This window comes from Poromitra crassiceps (assembly GCF_964638095.1).
Source record: "Poromitra crassiceps genome assembly, contig: HAP1_SCAFFOLD_489, whole genome shotgun sequence".
In the NCBI taxonomy this organism is placed as follows: Eukaryota; Metazoa; Chordata; class Actinopteri; order Beryciformes; family Melamphaidae; genus Poromitra; species Poromitra crassiceps.
In genome coordinates, this window is record NW_028151919.1 from 48,220 (window position 1) to 72,723 (window position 24,504).

The 24,504-nt window shown below is 44.9% G+C and overlaps 1 protein-coding gene across 6 annotated transcripts in view; it reads left to right on the forward strand.

Moving 5' to 3' along the window:
• The window catches only part of LOC310771268 (xyloside xylosyltransferase 1-like), a gene marked incomplete at both ends in the record, with an annotated part of 68,974 nt that overhangs the window by 3,703 nt on the left and 40,767 nt on the right, over positions 1-24,504 (forward strand). For all 6 annotated transcript variants that reach the window (XM_083663915.1, XM_083663912.1, XM_083663913.1 and 3 more), the window contains one exon: positions 11,220-11,367. In XM_083663915.1, coding sequence (XP_083520041.1) covers positions 11,220-11,367 — 148 coding nt within the window. The remainder of the gene's footprint in view (positions 1-11,219; positions 11,368-24,504) is intronic.

Genomic DNA, 24,504 nt, shown 5'->3' on the forward strand with positions numbered 1-24,504 from the left:
GTCTGTCAGTAAAAGGTTTGATGGATGAACAAATCAATCAAAAACACTTCACTACTTCCAACATAGGCTACAAGTTTTGTTTCATTCCATTGCATGTTTCGTTCCGCGTTTCGTTCCATGTTTCGTTCCGCACTGGCAAATTCAGTAAAAAAATGTGCGAGTTTAAGATTGCCATTTTATTAGGAAATGGCGGGCTATTCAGCATAAAACAATATAATACGAAAAAGTAGCACTGCTTGGTGGACGCCGAATTTAGTAGAAGACCCGGATAACTCGAACTTAATTGACTTACTTGAATATCCATGCAGTCTGTAGCCGGTGCGAGTGCAGCCGATGAGGTTAAATTATCCCAGTGTTTGCTTCTGAGCCTCCGTGAGCCTCCGTGTACCACGCTGCCCTCTCTAAACTCGCGTAATACAATGCAACGACTGTCTGGCTTGTGAGCTAACTTACTGCTTGATAATATAAAACATAGGAAAAGAGAAAGGGGAAAATATAGGTGCTACTGTCTGTAAATCTATCTATTAGCCTGTCGGGTCTTCATTTCCTCCATTTCCAATGGAGCGGATTCAACAAGATTTTCAGACGTATTCAGCATTGGACAATACAATGTCAATCTTAGCAATCTATCCAATCAACAACCAATTAGGTTTCACCTGGTTTCACCAGGCTAAGGGCGTGTTCCGCTCCAGCTCAATTTGATTGGTTGGAAAACACATCACTCTCACGTGTTCTCTGTGAATTGCAAGTGTTTTTCAACCAATTATATTTTTTCATTAGATAAATTACCAAATAAATAAACGCCCACAGGGCAAATGTTTTTTTACCTACCTACCCCAGGCTGGGGCCAGGGCCAGAGTGACTCCTGTCTGCATGGAGCTCTCCTTTCCATCAGTGCCCTACAGGTCACTGTTGTTGAAGCATTTTAAGAATATAATGAATGAAAAAATGAGCGTCTGCACATAAGAAAAAACAAATTTGATTGATATTTTATTATAAAAAAAATAAAAAAATGGAAAAAAAAAATATATACCGTATATATATATATATATATATATATATATATTAGGGGTGCACCGATCACGTTTTTTGCCACCGATCACCGATTGCCGATCACCTATGAGAAATATCTGCCCAACCGATCATCGACCGATCACCGATTACCGATTACCGATATATTTATTTATTTTGTAAGCAGCTATAGCAGTCTATTATAGAACAGTTTCCATTTTACATATAAAATGCGGCTTATATAACGGTGCGGCTTATCTATGGATTTTTACAGCTAACGGCCACTAGGGGACCTCCTAAATCTATGGATTTTGGTACGAGAGGCAGAACGAGAGCAAGACAGACATTACGAGAGCGAGACCCTGATTGGATGATGTTGCAAAAAATGTGCCTCGCGACCTGATTGGAGCACTGTGCCACTACGCTCTATCAGCCACTACTGTAAAACACCCTCCCTCCTCTCACCCTCCCTCGCTCCGGGGGAAAAATGAGCCAGAAGCACAGTCTGAATGAAATTGAATGTAACGTTCCCAATTCTATGTATTACATTCTAAAAACTTAACGGCAACATTTTGGAAGGCTAAGCCACACAACTAGCTCGTTGTAATCTAATATCATGCTTCAAAAGATGGAGAACTGGCTGTGTTACGACGATGAGGATGCAAAACATGTAATTTGCATGTTTCGTTCCACCCATGTTTCGTCCGCGCTGCCAAATTCAATGGAATGAAACGAATCTTGTAGCCTATGTTGGACGTAGTGAAGTGTTTTTGATTGATTTGTTCATCGGACTCAAAACGGTCTCCGCTGATAAGACACGGAGATCTCTGTTACAGGCAGGCGCTACGCCTCCTCCTGACCAGTTCTAAACATTAAAACACCTGCGGCTTATAGTCCAGTGCGGCTTATATATGTAACAATCATTCAATTTAGCTGCTGCGGCTTATATTCAGGTGCGCCTTATAGTACGGAAAGTACGGCTGACGAAAGCAAAGCGTGTGCTTTGCAACACAATGATATAAACGTTAGAGCACAATATGAAAGTTAAACGATGGACATTGAAGACATGAAAATGGGCTGCCTCATGTTTCTCACGTGCAGCATGATCGGCTATGCGATCGGCGACAATAAAGAAATATCTGCAGCAGCAGATCACATATTTGAGGTCAAAATCGGCCGATACAGATTGCGTGCCGATCGATCGGTGCACCCCTAATATATATATATATATTTTTATATAAAATCCCCAATCTAATAGAGGAGGACCATCCTCCTATGCCTCACTGGAAAAACCTCCTCTGCTCCAGACTCTAACCTCAGGAACACAAGTTTCCTTTTGGACAAATGCACTGGCTGCAGAGTGCACAAAAGCATAATATGTTTGCCATATGTTTTTTAAACACACGGGGGCAGTGTTGGCCTGCCAAACTACCCTCACTGTTGTTGAAGATATCCTGTTTCGCTCTCTTGTTTGATGCATGCCCTGCCCCCGCCCCCCTCTTCTTTTGTACGCCTCACAGAGCACAAGATAACAAACTTGTTTACAACTCGCTTCCCAAATCCTCCCTCGCCTTCCAACCCTTTTCCCCCCAGGAACATCTCATCATCATCTTCATCATCTGGCTGATCCTCTGCCTGCTTTGGATTAACTAGACTAGAGCCTTGCTCAGCTTAGCATCTAGGCACTTTTGAGCCAGAGGGTCAGATTACTCCCTGTTTATATCACCCTCCCCACTTTACAACTAGGCCTGCGATATGGACCAAAAATCTAAAGATTTTAGTGTTGATACACAATATAATATCTCAATATTTTCTATGAAGTGGGCTAAATGTTCAGTTCTAACTTGGTGCTTTCACAAAATATTTACGCTATGAGATTTTTTGTTGATACATAATCATCAGTGGTGTGGATATAATGACCAAGTGGCTAAAGGCAAATAATAGAACAGCTAGAACAGTCTGTTATTTCAGAGAATGACATCACTTTACTGTAACGCAGCCTTTAAAGACCGGGAAAATACTAGCCCCTTTCGGACTCTTCCGGGTATGATGTCATCGTCACGTCATCGTCTATCCTACAAGAGTCCCTTATCCGTGCATAGACTTGCCTGCGACTCTCGCTCTCAAGCTGTCTAAATCAGCGATACGATAAGTGTCACAGAAACGTTTCAAAGCCACCTACTAGAGCAGAAGGGTTCATTGCTTCTTGACGGAGGGGTCCGAATTCTGTGCTGGTGATATTATTTTTTCCGGGTTAGAGCTCCCAGCGCTCAACAGCGCCACTCCGGTCGAAAACTCAGTAAAAAATAATCTCACCAGCACAGAATCCGGATGAAAAGAGACATTTATGAGCAGCGTCGAGCTTTCTGACCCCGACGTCGAGAAGCTATGAACCATTCTGCTCAAGTATGTGTCTTTGAAATGTTTCTGTGACACTTGTAAATACGTGCGTATCGCTGATTTAGACAACTTAAGAGCGAGAGTCGCAGGGAAGTCTTATGTATGGATAAGGGACTGTTAGACGGCAGATGATGAAATCATAATGTGGACAAACAGTTACGAAAGGAGCTAGGAAATGACTAGACTTATGCCATATCATGAGATTACAATAACCATAAGAGGATATCTAGTCTTGTATCACGATAACTGTAGAAAAGGGCCCATAATGGCCCACCGTCAGGCCTGTTCTAGGGGCACTCGATGCCCACCAGCCGGCGCGCCACGACGTAATGATGATGACATCATCAACGATGACAATGATGTCATAGCATATAGTTCACCTGTGAGGTCATCGGCGATGTCAGACATAACACCGATGATGTCATAGCTCCCTCGAACGTTGTGACATCACCAATGACGTGATGTCATACACCAAAACGCGGGCATATAAACAAGGTGTTCTGTGACGCTATGCTTGATCCTTCGAGATTCCTTCGACTTCCATACTTCTTCAGGTATTCTTACCCCTTCATAATGTCAACCATTAGCACAACCAATTCCGGACCCGAACTGAACCCCTGCTGTCTTACAACCAGCCAGGCTTTGGTGACCGACTGCCTTACACCCAGACAGGTCACCAGTGGTAATTCAACCGCGTCCCAGGACCGACATGTCGGTCCCTATCTCCATCTCCGTGATTCTGATCGATCACAGCCCGTGAGCCCTCATCTAAGATCCAGCACACTTCACGAGGCAAGCCCAGAAGCTTTGCCCCCAGCAAGCCAACAAGCTTCGCTACAATAACGATATAATATGGATTATGGATACATTGCCCTGCCCAGCCCTATTTCCAACTCAAAGCCTGCTCAAAAGCTATGGTGTGATTTTATGGGGATCTGTATCAAACAAAGATGTTTTGGATGTGATGTGTAGGTCAGGACATCTCTGCAGCACGACAATATTTCACTTAAAATGGTATTTTGACACACGTTTCACCTTTAACAAATATTGCATGTTGCGATTTTGATTAAATTGTGATTGATGACAGTGCAGACTGGCATTGGGGAAACTGTGCTCTGTGCTCTCACACTTTGCTGCCTTATCAAAGTTCCGTGCTGCACACACACTGGGACAGCCTGTACTGTAGTTGCAGGATTAGATACCCCCAGTGACTTCCTGTGCCTGCCAGCCCATGTTCTTCTCATCTCCACCGTGTCGTTCCACACCACTGGTTCCTCTGCTTTGGAGATGATGAAGCATGAAATCATCTGCTGCCACCATTTGAGACCAGCGCAACCACTGTCTCTGCTGTGCTGACATCATGCACGTAACAGACACACACTGACGCACACACACACACACACACTGTGCTGACATCATGCACATAACAGACACACACTGACGCATGCACACACACACACACACACACACGTCACACACACACACACACACACACAATCCAAATGGGGTGGGAACTCCCCGAGGCGAGGGTTGACTCGGGCAGCATGTTGACATCCTCGTCCGCTCATCTCTGCCCGCGTTCATGTTCATGATTCATCTCCAGGGAGAAGGACCACAAGATGGTGATGATGCAATACTGTGGATCTCCACGCCTTCCCAACAGTGACGGGTTCAATGTGAAGCAAACAGCTTGTAGAGTCACACAGTGCCCCAAGGGCCATCATCCATGCTCCTTACTGCTGACCATCATGCACACATCTCCAGTGACACGATGACACACCGGAGCCTTTCTGCATTCAAGCTCTGATTTGATGATGATGATTTCCACATGGTCCCCAAATAGCATTAAGCTTTGCCCACGGCCCCCTTATTGTAAGATGTCCTTAACAATCCATTGACAATAATATTGCAAATGTCAAAAATCAAACTTCTGAATATATTTCCGTACTTGTATTAGTGTAATAGCCTAATAATTACATTTGTATCTCAAATCTTTTCTCATTTCTTCATATTCAATATTTCTGTTTTCCATTATAAACGTGTTCAGAACTTCAGACTGTTAGCCACACCAGGGCATATCTCTGGAGCACAGCGACAGCAACGTTGTGGTGTGAGCTGGTGTTCAAGTCAACAGTGACGATGAATGCGATGACGTTTTGACTGGCAGCCAATTAGAAAGACGGGCATGGCAAATACCATGTTTCTGTGGAAGGATAGGATTCAATTATATTTGTTAATGCTACGGTACATGTAGCCTAATTATAGAATACTATATATATATATACAGTATATACAGTATATATATATATATATATATATATATACTGTATATATATATATACTGTATATATATATATTGTATATATATATATATATATATATAGTATATTTAAAATACTATATATATACACAATTATACAGTGTGTGTGTGTATATATGTATATATATATATATATATATATATATATATATATATATATTAGGGATGGGCATTTCTAGCAAAAACACTATTCGAAATTCGCTGGCCAAATTCGAATTTAATTCGAATTTCGAAAAAAAAAAAAAAAATGTAAAAAAAAAAAAAAAAAAAAAAAAAAAAAAAAAATTGTGAGTGAAATGTTGCATTGTCTCCCCTGATTCTAAAGCTTAATTTATACTTATTAGAAAGTGTCGCTCAGCACATGGTCGCAGACGAAAAATAAAGTGTCGCTCATGTTGCTGCATTTATGCTTCTCTCCGCGGCGCAACGGTCACGTGATGCTAGAGACAGAGGGAGGCAGAGAACTAGTGCAGTGCAGTCAGGCAAGAGAGGGAATGCTGTCAGTGAACCCAAGAGGCAAGATGTAACTGCAGCCGCATATAACGACACACAACCACACAATCACCTCCTCTCTCTCTGGGAAGTTGGTCACGGTGTTCTTTGTGATTTTCACGAAGTCATACATCAAGGACAGGCTGATAAAAATACCGGGAGGCGGGGACACGCTCATTAATTTCATTTCAGTGAAAACTAAAACAAGGAAGTCGCGCGTGCCCGTCTATATAGCCAATCAGACTTGCGCGACATTATGTGACGTAGTCAGCGACACTAGACATTTCACCAGGTAGCAGACGCTGCTCGCAGACACTTGAAAGTGTCGACTCAAGTCCTCATTTCTGTCGGCGACCGTTTCAAAAGTGTCGGCAGACGAAGCATAAATTGGGCTTAAGTCTACGGCTTTATTAATTAATATAAAAAGCTTCTGCTGTGGATTTTTAGCTCAAACAAGCATTGCACCACTGAAGTAAAGAACATGTTACATGACATTGACATTTTCGAAAATAAAAAACAGTTTTGACAATCATGAGTGGTTCATTAAATATTTAGTAGGCTCAGGTCTGAGTGCCAAAGGGGTGCCAAAGTCACCCCCTCTCCCTCTTCATGGGATTTCATCTGCCATTAATTTTTCCATAAACCTTGCTTAAAATGCTTATAAAAATTGTTTTACTTGCTCAAACCAAGCGATTTGACTATACTTAGAATCAGGGGAGACGATGCAACATTTCACTCAAAAAAAAAAAAAAAAAGTTTTTTTTTTTTTTTTTTTTTCGAATTTCGAATTTCAATAATAAAAGTCGACCTTGATAATAACAACGATTATTCGAAAATTCGAAATTCGATGCCCATCCCTAATATATATATATATATATATATATATATATATATACTGTATATATATACTGTGTATACGGTATATATATACTGTATAGGGATGTCAACGGTTAACCGTTAATCGATTAACCGTCGCTAACGTCGTTGTTCGGTTATTGCTGTCGGTCTATCAGTTAACACATTCACTGCCAGCCGTTTTTTTTTTACTGTAGGTAGGTTCTGCCAGAGGTTTTTTTTTGAGGATTCTGGCTCATCTTTCAAGACCCGAGGATTCTTTTCTGCTAAGATTTTGTGAACACACAATATCTCAAAAGAACTAATAGAATGTGTGCTTTCTCTGTCTAAAAGAGTTAGTTTGTAGAGTTAGTAGTTATGTAAGCATTAGCAGTTGAATACAGCATGGTTTCAGCGTCTGAAAAATTATTCTGAGATAAACGGCTTTTTGTGAAATTCGATAGAACAGTCACTTTAACCATTCATTTTTGGCATCAGTAAGACGTCAGACATCTAAACAATAGTTTTGAACAGTAATTTCCTCCATAACAGCAGGAAACACCCCTCTACTTCAAACTCCTCCCTCCGTGTGTGTTCTTCTTGGCTGCAGCGGGCATGTCACAAGCTCGTTGCTGCTGCTGCTGTAACCTCGCGTCACCAGGCTCACTGCTTCTGCTGCTGCTGCCTGTCTGCTGGCGGCCGCTGTGCAAGTCTGGATCGGCTCGCTCGTTTCTTGTGGTTTGTGTTGAGAGCTTTGATGAAGCTTTTGCGATTCTGGTCTTATTTATGCTGCGTGTTTCAAAGTGTGTTCCACCCGTAATCTATTATGCAAATTTGCAATCCCGCACCGCCAGCAATCAGCCATTTTCACGAGAATGGCTTCCTCACACTGCTTTTTGCTTGCCTTCCTCTAGTCTGGGAGAGCACTGTCGCCACTTAGTGGGTCGGTGGAATGCGTTGTACATGTTCGGTGGCTTCAATATTGATATAAGAGATGTAAAAGGGTTAGATGCACATCCCACGGTCAAAAAAAAAAAAAAAAAAAATTTGACGTAAAAACACGTCATTGGCAGTCAACCGTTGGATTCTGTTTGACGTAAAAACACGTCATTGGCAGTGAACGTGTTAATATTATTATTATTATTATTATTATTTTTTTGTCTATTTACTCAATGAGCTCATGCCCAAACAAGGCGTGTCTATTTAGATGCTGAAATGTTAATGCTTTTTGTGTTAGAATTATGCCTTTATTTTTTGTTGGCTTTGCTGAAATGTATAAGTTTATTGCCACATTTTGATCAGGTAATCATTCCAAAATCATTCTGGCTCTTATATGGATGACAAGTTGTCAAAAAAAAATTTAATATTAAAAAATTATGAATTAACTGATAGGTTAATCGATTATTAGCGTCGGTTAATCGAAAGTGAAATTAACCGAAAATTGACATCCCTAATACTGTATAATATATTTATTATACTGTATTAGCAAACATTGAATCCTTTCCTTCCACATAGAAATGTTATTTGGAAGAGAGGAAAATGTATTTGCTGAGACCCCATTAGTGGCCCTCACCTTGAAAACCACTGATTTAGGCTATTGGGATTTAAGCAGTGTGCTCAGAAATGATTCCTCATTTGAAAAGCTGAACACACTTGGGGAGACTTATTGACAAAGACATATTTTATGATGGTCCTCTTGTGTGAAAGATGGTTAAACAATACTTTCCACCACTGACCAGGATGCGTTCCATATTCAAGTTGTCCTTCCGTGGTTTGATGACGTAGAGGGATGACCGTTCATGACCCGTGTCCCTCTCTCTCTCTCACACACACACACGCACACACACACACACACACACACACACACACGCACGTGCGCGCACACACACACACACATACATCCCATACATCCCCTATTCAGTAGCTAGATGGTGGCAGAAGAGTTCAAAAGGAAACTTTGCTCCATATGGGCTTCCCTTCAACAAGCAGATCAACAACGCTATAGCAGCTTCTCAGCTCAGCTGTGTGCAGCTCCATAAGGGCCTTCCCTCTTCCCTCTATTAAAAAAGGTTAAATAAAATAAAATCTATTTCATTTCCTAGCTTAGTTTAAGCCAGTGGTTTCCAAACCGGGATACTTGAGAGAAAGGGGAAAATGGAAAAAATGTAAGAACATACCATGAAAATAAATGAAACGTTAAAATGGATCCGCTCAGGGGGGCACTAATTGCAACTTCACCCCATTTCTTATTTTGTAATGTCATATTCTTCAAACGGTGTGTTATCATTCATTCATTGCAACATACTAGGGCTGTGAATCTTCACTGGCCTCACGATTCGATTCGATTACTATTCAGAGGGCTACGATTCGATTCGATTACGATTATCGATGCATCTTAAATCGATGCATCACTTTTTTCCGCAATACATGATTTATTTTTTCTCACTTTATTTTTTCTCACTGTGTGGCTACTTTTAAAATGAAAGTGCATTTGGAATTGCATTGTATTATGATCCATAATTAAAATAAACAACTGCATGTACTTCCATTATATTTTATTTGATTATTATTATTATTATTATTTATTTTATTTTTTTATAATCGATTTTTGACATTTGTGACTCGATGCAGAATCGTGCACGTCCGCATCGCGATGCATCTTATAATCGATTATTTTTGACACCCCTACAACATACTGTATGCTATAGTTTGTTCTTGCAGTTCTCTAAATGTTGTAGTCGGGGAAAGGGGGTACTTGGATTCAGAAATGAGGGGAAGGGAGTACTGAAGCCAAACCAGGTTGAGATCCATTGGTTTAGACCAGTGGTTCACAACCTTTTTGAGGCGCGACCCCCCACTCCCACCGCTGCCCAACTGAACGGCACACACTGATTTCACTCACTCACTGAAAGAAATCTCTTTGATACAGTTGATAGTTTATATAGCTTTATAATACAGTAAATCATTGGTATGGGAGATTTAATCATGATGGGAGAAACACTTTTTTTTTGACAATCATCCCGCGACCCCCCAAAATAATCTCGCGACCCCCCCAAGGGGTCCTGACCCCCAGGTTTAGAACCACTGGTTAAGGCTATGTACACAACTCCAGCTAATAATGACTTGGCCAGCTTTATTCCTCCTACTGAGAGAAGGGTTCTTGTCAGAGCACAGTTGTGAATTTGGCTCTTCTTGGTCGGGAATCGCCATGTGCAAACGCCTTTTCTCCGATTGAAAATCCAATGACGGACGCTGATTGGCTAACGCTGTTGTCAGTCATCCACAGAAACAGCTGTGGCCAAAGCTAACGTGTCCTATAATGTGGATTCTGGTGATAGGTTGATGTTGCCGCACGGACCGGTTTATGTGACGGACATGTAACTTCCTGGTCAGACGTAAAGTAAAGAGTAAAGGACGTTACTGATATTCTGCTCTCCGTCTCGTCGTCATGTGATCTTAGAGGCATAAAAATTACACAACAAATCGTAGCTAGCTAATGCTAGCCAGCTTCTCCACGTTAAGCAGCCAACTTTGACCGACTTTGTACTTTTCGTTTTAACGAACGTCTGCAGTGTACGTCGATAAGACTTATGTTTAAACGACAAGTACAAAGCCGGCCGACTTCAGCTGCTTAACGTGGAGAAGCTGGCTAGCATTAGCTAGCTACGTTAGCTTCGCTTGTGCTTGTGACTAGCAAGACTGCGCGGCTGCCCTGCCGATTGGTTAGGGAAGACCGAAGCCCGCCCCCTCATAAAAATGCTCTGAAGTGAGCGCAGTCTCAGACGAAGAGGCAATGAGTTTATGAATTGACAATGCAGTTTGAATATCAGGCTAGTCCATTATAGCACAATGCAGCACAATACCAACAGCAGTCAGCTTTGTGGCTTTGTGAGATGGCCTCTAGTTTCCTGACTGGGCGGAGTTTGGACCTTCAGGCCAATCACGGTGCTTAAACATGGCAACAAGTGTTGAATCACAACACAGCACTTCCCATACACAGCGCAGCCCCCTCCCTCCCCTGTGAGCGGAGACTGTTGGTATTAATATGCAAATTGGCATGTGATGTCAGTTATCCCCCACCCCCAGCTGCCTACTATTTTCACCCAGCTAGACATTGTATGCACTAGCGGAAAACCCTGTAGTTACCACCTGTCCCCTGCAGGTGGTGTTCCATGACGTGGTGGCCCTCACACAGAAGCTGTTCCCCATCGTGGAGGCCATGCAGCAGCACTTCAGCGCCGGCTCTGGGGCGTACTACAGCGACGCCATCTTCTTCCTGTCTGTAGCCATGCACCACATCATGCCTCCAGGTGAGACTTCCTGTCTGTAGCCATGCACCACATCATGTCTCCAGGTGAGACTTCCTGTCTGTAGCCACCACATCATGTCTCCAGGTGAGACTTCCTGTCTGTAGCCACCACATCATGTCTCCAGGTGAGACTTCCTGTCTGTAGCCATGCACCACATCATGTCTCCAGGTGTGACTTCCTGTCTGTAGCCATGCACCACATCATGTCTCCAGGTGAGACTTCCTGTCTGTAGCCACCACATCATGCCTCCAGGTGTGACTTCCTGTCTGTAGCCATGCACCACATCATGTCTCCAGGTGAGACTTCCTGTCTGTAGCCATGCACCACATCATGTCTCCAGGTGTGACTTCCTGTCTGTAGCCATGCACCACATCATGTCTCCAGGTGAGACTTCCTGTCTGTAGCCATGCACCACATCATGTCTCCAGGTGAGACTTCCTGTCTGTAGCCATGCACCACATCATGTCTCCAGGTGTGACTTCCTGTCTGTAGCCATGCACCACCACATCATGTCTCCAGGTGTGACTTCCTGTCTGTAGCCATGCACCACATCATGTCTCCAGGTGTGACTTCCTGTCTGTAGCCATGCACCACATCATGTCTCCAGGTGTGACTTCCTGTCTGTAGCCATGCACCACATCATGTCTCCAGGTGAGACTTCCTGTCTATAGCCATGCACCACATTATGTCTCCAGGTGTGACTTCCTGTCTGTAGCCATGCACCACATTATGTCTCCAGGTGAGACTTCCTGTCTGTAGCCACCACATCATGTCTCCAGGTGTGACTTCCTGTCTGTAGCCACCACATCATGTCTCCAGGTGTGACTTCCTGTCTGTAGCCATGCACCACATTATGTCTCCAGGTGTGACTTCCTGTCTGTAGCCACCACATCATGTCTCCAGGTGTGACTTCCTGTCTGTAGCCATGCACCACATTATGTCTCCAGGTGTGACTTCCTGTCTGTAGCCATGCACCACATCATGTCTCCAGGTGTGACTTCCTGTCTGTAGCCATGCACCACATCATGTCTCCAGGTGAGACTTCCTGTCTGTAGCCATGCACCACATCATGCCTCCAGGTGAGACTTCCTGTCTGTAGCCATGCACCACATCATGTCTCCATGTGAGACTTCCTGTCTGTAGCCATGCACCACATCATGCCTCCAGGTGAGACTTCCTGTCTGTAGCCATGCACCACATTATGTCTCCAGGTGTGACTTCCTGTCTGTAGCCATGCACCACATTATGTCTCCAGGTGAGACTTCCTGTCTGTAGCCACCACATCATGTCTCCAGGTGTGACTTCCTGTCTGTAGCCACCACATCATGTCTCCAGGTGTGACTTCCTGTCTGTAGCCATGCACCACATTATGTCTCCAGGTGTGACTTCCTGTCTGTAGCCACCACATCATGTCTCCAGGTGTGACTTCCTGTCTGTAGCCATGCACCACATTATGTCTCCAGGTGTGACTTCCTGTCTGTAGCCATGCACCACATCATGTCTCCAGGTGTGACTTCCTGTCTGTAGCCATGCACCACATCATGTCTCCAGGTGAGACTTCCTGTCTGTAGCCATGCACCACATCATGCCTCCAGGTGTGACTTCCTGTCTGTAGCCATGCACCACCACATCATGTCTCCAGGTGTGACTTCCTGTCTGTAGCCATGCACCACATCATGCCTCCAGGTGTGACTTCCTGTCTGTAGCCATGCACCACATCATGCCTCCAGGTGTGACTTCCTGTCTGTAGCCATGCACCACATCATGTCTCCAGGTGTGACTTCCTGTCTGTAGCCATGCACCACATCATGCCTCCAGGTGTGACTTCCTGTCTGTAGCCATGCACCACATCATGCCTCCAGGTGTGACTTCCTGTCTGTAGCCATGCACCACATCATGTCTCCAGGTGTGACTTCCTGTCTGTAGCCATGCACCACATCATGTCTCCAGGTGAGACTTCCTGCCTGTAGCCATGCACCACATCATGCCTCCAGGTGAGACTTCCTGTCTGTAGCCATGCACCACATCATGTCTCCATGTGAGACTTCCTGTCTGTAGCCATGCACCACATCATGCCTCCAGGTGAGACTTCCTGTCTGTAGCCATGCACCACATCATGTCTCCAGGTGAGACTTCCTGTCTGTAGCCATGCACCACATCATGCCTCCAGGTGTGACTTCCTGTCTGTAGCCATGCACCACATCATGCCTCCAGGTGTGACTTCCTGTCTGTAGCCATGCACCACATCATGTCTCCAGGTGTGACTTCCTGTCTGTAGCCATGCACCACATCATGCCTCCAGGTGAGACTTCCTGTCTGTAGCCATGCACCACATCATGTCTCCAGGTGAGACTTCCTGTCTGTAGCCATGCACCACATCATGTCTCCAGGTGAGACTTCCTGTCTGTAGCCATGCACCACATCATGTCTCCAGGTGAGACTTCCTGTCTGTAGCCATGCACCACATCATGCCTCCAGGTGTGACTTCCTGTCTGTAGCCATGCACCACCACATCATGTCTCCAGGTGTGACTTCCTGTCTGTAGCCATGCACCACATCATGCCTCCAGGTGTGACTTCCTGTCTGTAGCCATGCACCACATCATGTCTCCAGGTGAGACTTCCTGTCTGTAGCCATGCACCACATCATGTCTCCAGGTGTGACTTCCTGTCTGTAGCCATGCACCACATCATGTCTCCAGGTGAGACTTCCTGTCTGTAGCCATGCACCACATCATGCCTCCAGGTGTGACTTCCTGTCTGTAGCCATGCACCACATCACGTCTCCAGGTGAGACTTCCTGTCTGTAGCCATGCACCACATCATGCCTCCAGGTGTGACTTCCTGTCTGTAGCCATGCACCACATCATGTCTCCAGGTGTGACTTCCTGTCTGTAGCCATGCACCACATCATGTCTCCAGGTGTGACTTCCTGTCTGTAGCCATGCACCACATCATGCCTCCAGGTGTGACTTCCTGTCTGTAGCCATGCACCACATCATGTCTCCAGGTGTGACTTCCTGTCTGTAGCCATGCACCACATCATGTCTCCAGGTGAGACTTCCTGTCTGTAGCCATGCACCACATCATGCCTCCAGGTGAGACTTCCTGTCTGTAGCCATGCACCACATCATGTCTCCAGGTGAGACTTCCTGTCTGTAGCCATGCACCACATCATGTCTCCAGGTGAGACTTCCTGTCTGTAGCCATGCACCACATCATGTCTCCAGGTGAGACTTCCTGTCTGTAGCCATGCACCACATCATGCCTCCAGGTGTGACTTCCTGTCTGTAGCCATGCACCACCACATCATGTCTCCAGGTGTGACTTCCTGTCTGTAGCCATGCACCACATCATGCCTCCAGGTGAGACTTCCTGTCTGTAGCCATGCACCACATCATGTCTCCAGGTGTGACTTCCTGTCTGTAGCCATGCACCACCACATCATGTCTCCAGGTGTGACTTCCTGTCTGTAGCCATGCACCACATCATGCCTCCAGGTGTGACTTCCTGTCTGTAGCCATGCACCACATCATGCCTCCAGGTGAGACTTCCTGTCTGTAGCCATGCACCACATCATGTCTCCAGGTGAGACTTCCTGTCTGTAGCCATGCACCACATCATGTCTCCAGGTGTGACTTCCTGTCTGTAGCCATGCACCACATCATGTCTCCAGGTGTGACTTCCTGTCTGTAGCCATGCACCACATCATGCCTCCAGGTGAGACTTCCTGTCTGTAGCCATGCACCACATCATGTCTCCAGGTGAGACTTCCTGTCTGTAGCCATGCACCACATCATGTCTCCAGGTGTGACTTCCTGTCTGTAGCCATGCACCACATCATGTCTCCAGGTGTGACTTCCTGTCTGTAGCCATGCACCACATCATGCCTCCAGGTGTGACTTCCTGTCTGTAGCCATGCACCACATCATGCCTCCAGGTGTGACTTCCTGTCTGTAGCCATGCACCACATCATGTCTCCAGGTGTGACTTCCTGTCTGTAGCCATGCACCACATCATGTCTCCAGGTGTGACTTCCTGTCTGTAGCCATGCACCACATCATGTCTCCAGGTGTGACTTCCTGTCTGTAGCCATGCACCACATCATGTCTCCAGGTGTGACTTCCTGTCTGTAGCCATGCACCACATCATGCCTCCAGGTGTGACTTCCTGTCTGTAGCCATGCACCACATCATGTCTCCAGGTGTGACTTCCTGTCTGTAGCCATGCACCACCACATCATGTCTCCAGGTGTGACTTCCTGTCTGTAGCCACCACATCATGCCTCCAGGTGTGACTTCCTGTCTGTAGCCATGCACCACATCATGCCTCCAGGTGTGACTTCCTGTCTGTAGCCATGCACCACATCATGTCTCCAGGTGTGACTTCCTGTCTGTAGCCATGCACCACATCATGTCTCCAGGTGAGACTTCCTGTCTGTAGCCATGCACCACATCATGCCTCCAGGTGTGACTTCCTGTCTGTAGCCATGCACCACATCATGCCTCCAGGTGTGACTTCCTGTCTGTAGCCATGCACCACCACATCATGTCTCCAGGTGTGACTTCCTGTCTGTAGCCATGCACCACATCATGCCTCCAGGTGTGACTTCCTGTCTGTAGCCATGCACCACATCATGTCTCCAGGTGAGACTTCCTGTCTGTAGCCATGCACCACATCATGCCTCCAGGTGTGACTTCCTGTCTGTAGCCATGCACCACCACATCATGTCTCCAGGTGTGACTTCCTGTCTGTAGCCATGCACCACATCATGCCTCCAGGTGAGACTTCCTGTCTGTAGCCATGCACCACATCATGTCTCCAGGTGAGACTTCCTGTCTGTAGCCATGCACCACACCATGTCTCCAGGTGTGACTTCCTGTCTGTAGCCATGCACCACATCATGTCTCCAGGTGTGACTTCCTGTCTGTAGCCATGCACCACATCATGCCTCCAGGTGAGACTTCCTGTCTGTAGCCATGCACCACATCATGTCTCCAGGTGAGACTTCCTGTCTGTAGCCATGCACCACACCATGTCTCCAGGTGAGACTTCCTGTCTGTAGCCATGCACCACATCATGCCTCCAGGTGTGACTTCCTGTCTGTAGCCATGCACCACATCATGCCTCCAGGTGTGACTTCCTGTCTGTAGCCATGCACCACATCATGCCTCCAGGTGTGACTTCCTGTCTGTAGCCATGCACCACATCATGTCTCCAGGTGTGACTTCCTGTCTGTAGCCATGCACCACATCATGTCTCCAGGTGTGACTTCCTGTCTGTAGCCATGCACCACATCATGTCTCCAGGTGTGACTTCCTGTCTGTAGCCATGCACCACATCATGTCTCCAGGTGAGACTTCCTGTCTGTAGCCACCACATCATGCCTCCAGGTGTGACTTCCTGTCTGTAGCGAGCACCACATCATGCCTCCAGGTGAGACTTCCTGTCTGTAGCCATGCACCACATCATGCCTCCAGGTGAGACTTCCTGTCTGTAGCCATGCACCACATCATGTCTCCAGGTGAGACTTCCTGTCTGTAGCCATGCACCACATCATGCCTCCAGGTGAGACTTCCTGTCTGTAGCGAGCACCTCTTCTTCCTAGACATCCTCCACATTATTAAACAGTCACATCATCTCAATGAGAGTTAATGAGACGCTAATGTTTGATAACTTCCTCATAATACATGCCAATGTAAGCCAATCTTCTTCTGCAATACTGCCACCCAAGTTTGTGTCTGCCGAGGTGCCTTGGTAAAACTGTCAGTTTGAACAAACTGCTTCATTTAGTGTTTTTATTACACAGAGCGGGTGTTTTGCAGAGGAGACCTTGACTATAATTCAGCACTCTGTAAAAAAGAACTTGTGAACCATGAACACTGACGGCATGCTAACCTATAAACAAGCTGCTCACTCAAAACAGGCTGAGCTAACATTAGCAGCTAGCAGCACCCTACGCCAAAGTCCTGTAATTATTAACGTGGTCTTCTCTCAAGCTCCCTTTTGTGGCTCGGGAACAAACAAAAAAATAATATTTAGAGGTCCTGTCTTAATTTTCCATAAGCTGTGGTTGTTGCAGGTCCCTGCACTACACCACTTCACCACTGCACCATAGCTTTGCGCTAGAACCAAAAAAATATATATTTCTGAGTCCGTCTTGCTTTCTCAATGTGGAAAATGCAGCTCCAAGAGCCTGGCAGATTTGGCACCACACCCAAATGCCCGTATGTGTGTCTAGACCAGGGGTGGGCAATTATTTTTCATGGGGGGCCACATGAGAAACCCAGATTGTTTTCCGGGGGCCGAACAAATATTGTCATGCCGTAACCCATGGATGGGTAACTTTGATGATAGAGAGGGCCACAAAAAATGTCCTCGCTACCAGGTTTTGCTGAGGGCCGAACGGCGCCAGCGCGAAAAATTTGGTGCATTTGAAGCCAGGTTTAGAGGAATAACTCATTTTAAATTAACAGTTGTGATGTCATTATTCAGTCTTAACCACCAAATTATCCTTTTCTCACTCACTCCTATGTCACCACCTGCTCTCAGGGCTTGAAATTAACTTTTTTGACCACCTGCCAATATGGCTGCTAGATTTTAAAGTTACCAGCCAATTAGAATTTCCACTAGCTGAAATGTTTTTCTTGAAATAAACCAGAATATGAGTGGGTTAATTTAAGCATAAGTATCAGTAAGTGTCCCGGGATGATCAAAGCCTGTGTTGAGGGCCACACAAACAAAAATGCAGTCTTGAAGGTAAATAAATCCAAAACCAATGAGTTATTTGAGTTATTTAAATTTCTACTTCAATGTAGCCTTTTAGTCATAAAGATTATTGAAAGATATTCCATATTCCAGACTGAAATGCTATAACAGAAGTGGAGTATTGGCCAGAATATGACATGAACATTTGGACACTTATTCAGCGGGTATCTTGCATGTTGCGTTAAGGTGCACTGTGTGATTTTTTTTGTTTTTTTTTGTTTTTGCAATTCCATCCGGCCCGCCGGCCGTATTTTGCCCATGTGTGCTCTAGAAGGATTCATCTACTATTGGTTGAGCTTAATTGGAGAATACCGTAGTTTAGTTTGCCCTCTCAGTATAAATATATATTTGAATGAAATGTGCAGCTGTAAATCAAAGTGATAGATGTGGAGGAGAATGTGCATTAGAAATGTCCTGCTATATTTAATGAGTGTAGGCAAGAGTGTTCCAGTGGCCTCTGAAGGCTTTTAAAGGTGAGTGCTTTTAGCTTGGGTGACTCTTTGCTCCATCGTTAAGCTGAAAGCTACGTGGGCAGCTTCAGCTTTGCACTTTGGCTGCATCAAATGGCACCAAGGAGTACGTGAAAAATGTCAACTTCCAAACTCAGAAATCATCCAATAGGACACAAGTAAACTACACGCAGCACACATATTCACTAACCTGGCCAGTCTGTGATACTTTATACCAGAGGAAGGGACAAGACACGAGATCTAACATTGGTGAGTAGGGGTGGGATGATGCAATACTATCACGATACTTGGTCCTCGATGACGATGCTATAATGATACAGCGATTCAGCGATCATCGATACATTGCAAGAAATGTCGATACTACATTACGATATCCGTGTAACTGAAGAGGGAAAAAATACCCTTAAAAAGGCCGAAAGCAGGAAGAATGATGTACCCACAGAATTGACCTGAAACCATGTACAGACTGCATAGTGCCTCTTCAACACACTGACTGCAACTTCTCCACGTCGTGTGAAGTTAACATGTTTAAAACGAAGGATAGAAAATAACACCTCACTCAAATCTTATCAATCTGTGCAAATTAAGTTTACAGAGAGAAAAAGAATACATATATATTTTGGCGTTTTGTCCCACCAAATGGGTGAGTCCGGCTTTGTCTGGACAGAGCGCTCAGAACCACGTCAGTTCACCCAAAATGTGAGCTTGCTCAATGAAATGAACAGTGCTCTTTCAGCGTGTTCATGTACAACCAGTGGGCATTTCAGCCTGCCTATTTTTGACGCCTATGCGGAAATTGCATTCTTTCAAATGACCAGTGGGGGTCGCAGCTTGTGTAGCACTCCCGGGAACATCCATTCAACTATATGGGAAACGAGCCAACTTCTCTCTCGGTCTATGTCTTAAATAAACACTTTCCAAATTAGTTTATGGTCTGAAAAAACAATTTCAAGTCTTTTTCGTGCTCTAACGCGCTCCGTTTTCCAAATTATAGCCCCATTTCGAGGAAAATTGATGACAAACATCGGATAATAAGAACAGTAATACTTCCGACCGGTAGAGGCAGCAATGTGCCGCAAGGCATCAGGTAGCAAGTAATAGTTGAGCAAATCATCAGAAAATAGCGTTACTTTATGATATTTTAATAATGTTAGTAGACACACGTAACTATATAGATACCATACATCTAACGTCCATAACATGGCGGACCATTTAATGTTATTTATACCGTTAAATAAAGCCTTAAGCCTTCTCTGTATTCAGACCATTCAGACCATTGGATTCAGCACAGAAACCGGAGTACATTATAACGTTTTAAATAGAGTCACGTTATAAACAACTAACCAACGCTGAGGGTCCGTATGGAAACAGTGTTACTCAAAATGGTTAAAAGTTAAATCAATTTGGTCATTCAGTGCCGTTTTACTGCAATGTAAAGTAAGTAGCGTTAGCCGCTACATTAGCCAAAGTACCCATAATGCATTACGGCAATAAGATAGACAGGGCAAATTCGGAAACTCCCCTGGCAGCCGCTAGGGGCAGCCGCCCCCTCCCCTCGTACTTCTGTGTAGCATAATTCATTCAACCAATCAAACGAAATCAAACAATATCCGGAAGTGAGCTTCATTTTGCTGTGTCAAAGTCAATGAGCTATGTTGGTCCATTATATATAGGTCAATGTGTACAACGCTGGTAAAGAATCATCCAGTTATACTGATCAATCAAAGTGATCACTATAAGAGGAGTCCGCTTACACCGCTATCTGATTCTCGGGTTGACCCTATAACATTTAGACCGGTGCTGCTGACGTCTGTGTGGCAGCAGTGTTTGTGCACAGCTGGTTCAGGCAGCTTGGCCATGTATCTGTGAGACACGTGGCAGACTGCAGAGGCCCTGGGGGCGGGGAGGGGGGGGGGGGGGAACTGGGGGGGTGGTGCTGCCATGTTGGGGTCCAGCACTTTGCACACCCCAGTGGATGTGTGCACCATGGGGCTGCACTCTGCAATCAGATCGAATTGAATCGATACTACAGGGCACCTTTCTGTGACTGCCACGCTCATAAAGCCTTGAATTTGTGTACTTTATTATCTCCATGGGGAAATGTACCCTCTGCCTTTGACCCATCCTATGCTAGGAACCTTCCTAGAAACCTAGGAGCAGTGGGCAGCTATAAAACGCTATGAAAAGTCAAATGGGCAAAAAAATGCCAACACTTTAGGTCGGCCTATTTTTGGAGATGATGAGAGAGAGACGGAGGCGTAGGCTGCTGTGTGAGAGGAGGGGAGAGCAAATGCCATCGGAAGTCTTCGGCTGAAGATACAGAAATGACTTTTTCTTTTGAAGGGAGTGAGCTGCACAAACATCATATTGCCTCACCGTAAGCAACAAACACGCCACACAGACCCAAACTAGTCCATGTGCCTGTGAAGCCCAAATATATTCCTAATTCAATTGTTTTCCACTTGTAAGCAATCAGTTTCACCATTGTATTCGGTACACTGCTAAAATATCATTCATATGCATAGAACAGCTTTCATATGCGTGCCAATTTAATTCAATAGCGCGCGCGAGCAGGAGGCTGAATTTCCCCATTTTATGAGTTTTCCACTAAAGGAAGTGCTGCACGTCCACATTCGCAGGCTTGGCACACGCCAAGGTCAAGTTCAGAGTTTCTTTCAAGAGTTCCAGAGAATACCTAATTATTCTATTTGTGTAGGGAGGATAAGTAGGATATCCCTTGGCAAGAAAAAGCCAAATCTCATTAGACAAAAGAAGTGAGGGGGAGTAAGAATGTTTGAGTGCATCATGATTGTGTTGCCACTCAGCTGCCACTTCTGAAAAGTCATTTATGCTTGAAAGATGGTAGTTCAGACTGAGTTATGTCTGCTGCTCCATTTGAAAGTGAAACCTTTCGTCAATGTGACACTGACATTGGGAGAGTTGGTCTACCTTCTTGAAATGACAATCAAAAGTTTGTGCCCAGTGCGTTGAATTTATGTTTCCTTTTGAGCACTCTTCACGTCTCAATTTGATTTCTCACACAACCTGGGAAACGGTTTATTGATCGACCCAGTCAGCATGCCATACGTCTGTTCTGTTGTGTTTATCCATTTATGTTCAAAGAATGCTTGCTTGCTTCTGAGTGTGGTTGGGCTATAGCTCAGTAGTTTGATGGTATTCCCGTGGTCACCCTCCTGAGGCAGGAAAACCCTGTTATAATGTTATTTTATTCCCGACCCTCACAAATACCTCTGTGCTTTGTAGGCTCTCAGTGATTATCAATGAGATGGGGGAATTGGTCCATTCTTTATTCTTGATTACAGTTAACACACCGACCTACATAACAGCCTGCTCTCTGCATTAGGGCTGTCACTTTTTCCCCAAATAAAGTTCGAACAAACTTTAATTGCCCGCAAAATGTTCGAATATATTCAAAGTTTTTTGGTTAATTAAAAGAATTTAATAAAAAGTGACAGCCCTACTCTGCATAGAGTCCCTCCCTTCTCTCAACATGAACTGTGAAGTACTGTGTCAGTCAGTGGCTTCTCTCAACATGAACTGTGAAGTACTGTGTCAGTCAGTGGCTTCTCTCAACATGAACTGTGAAGTACTGTGTCAGTCAGTGGCTTCTCTCAACATGAACTGTGAAGTACTGTGTCAGTCAGTGGCTGTACTGTGAAGTACTGTGAAGTACTGTGTCAGTCAGTGGCTGCCCACTGTCTGCCAGCCCTACTAGCATGTACGAGAACATTGGATGATCTTTCTTTACACTTGCATGCCAAGAAAGAGTACGTCAAAGCTTGGGATGCCATGTTTTATGTATTTGGAGAACTAGATATGATTTGAAAAGAATGGTTTTGCCCTCGACCAGACGGTTCACTTCTGTTACAGTAATAAACCCTGATTATGGCCTGATATCACACTGAATTGTCAACTCACTACACTTCATTTCCATCTTCTAGTGTGAGATTGCCCTCTGTTTTCCCCTAACCAATCACTAGAGAGACCAACAAATCTGTTTTCCCTGACCAATCACTAGAGACCAACGCATCTGCCTAACCAATCACTAGAGACCAACAAATCTGTTTTCCCTGACCAATCACTAGAGACCAACGCATCTGCCTAACCAATCACTAGAGACCAACAAATCTGTTTTCCCTGACCAATCACTAGAGACCAACAAATCTGTTTTCCCTGACCAATCACTAGAGACCAACGCATCTGCCTAACCAATCACTAGAGACCAACAAATCTGTTTTCCCTGACCAATCACTAGAGACCAACGCATCTGCCTAACCAATCACTAGAGACCAACAAATCTGTTTTCCCTAACCAATCACTAGAGACCAACGCATCTGCCTAACCAATCACTAGAGACCAACACATCTGCCTAACCAATCACTAGAGACCAACGCATCTGCCTAACCAATCACTAGAGACCAACGCATCTGCCTAACCAATCACTAGAGACCAACACATCTGCCTAACCAATCACTAGAGACCAACGCATCTGCCTAACCAATCACTAGAGACCAACGCATCTGCCTAACCAATCACTAGAGACCAACGCATCTGCCTAACCAATCACTAGAGACGAACACATCTGCCTAACCAATCACTAGAGACCAACGCATCTGCCTGACCAATCACTAGAGACCAACGCATCTGCCTGACCAATCACTAGAGACCAATGCATCTGCCTGACCAATCACTAGAGACCAACGCATCTGCCTAACCAATCACTAGAGACCAACGCATCTGCATAACCAATCACTACAGACCAACGCATCTGCCTAACCAATCACTAGAGACCAACACATCTGCCTGACCAATCACTAGAGACCAACGCATCTGCCTGACCAATCACTAGAGACCAACGCATCTGCCTAACCAATCACTACAGACCAACGCATCTGCCTAACCAATCACTAGAGACCAACGCATCTGCATAACCAATCACTAGAGACCAACGCATCTGCCTGACCAATCACTAGAGACCAACGCATCTGCCTAACCAATCACTAGAGACCAACGCATCTGCCTAACCAATCACTAGAGACCAACACATCTGCCTCCAGGCAGGAGACCACACAAAAAATCTCCCCTTTGAATAAATGCCTTCAAAGCAGAGTGCTGTTAGATTGCAAAGTAAGTGCTACTTTGAATCGATTTAAAACAGCCTCAATGGTAGCGTCTTATCTCGTCTATGGCGGCTGCCATTTTTGTTATTATTCCTCGGGGCACTTGACAACCACTGTTTATTGGAGCTGATTGGCTAATTATCAGTCCCCCTCAGCGCTGATTGTTATGAAATGGCAGTTGCATATCATTATGATGCCAGATGAGAAGCAGTTGCATATCATTATGATGCCAGATCAGGAGCAGTTGCATATCATTATGATGCCAGATCAGGAGCAGTTGCATATCATTATGATGCCAGATCAGGAGCAGTTGCATATCATTATGATGCCAGATCAGAAGCAGTTGCATATCATTATGATGCCAGATCAGGAGCAGTTGCATATCATTATGATGCCAGATCAGGAGCAGTTGCATATCATTATGATGCCAGATCAGGAGCAGTTGCATATCATTATGATGCCAGATCAGGAGCAGTTGCATATCATTATGATGCCAGATTAGGAGCAGTTGCATATCATTATGATGCCAGATCAGGAGCAGTTGCATATCATTATGATGCCAGATCAGGAGCAGTTGCATATCATTATGATGCCAGATCAGGAGCAGTTGCATATCATTATGATGCCAGATCAGGAGCAGTTGCATATCATTATGTGCCAGATCAGAAGCAGCCAAAACTCAACCCGGTGGAGTGGGCGGAGTCGAAGGTCTGGTTATCCAAGTGTAGCTACTGTATTCGCTGACGCCGTTAATGCATT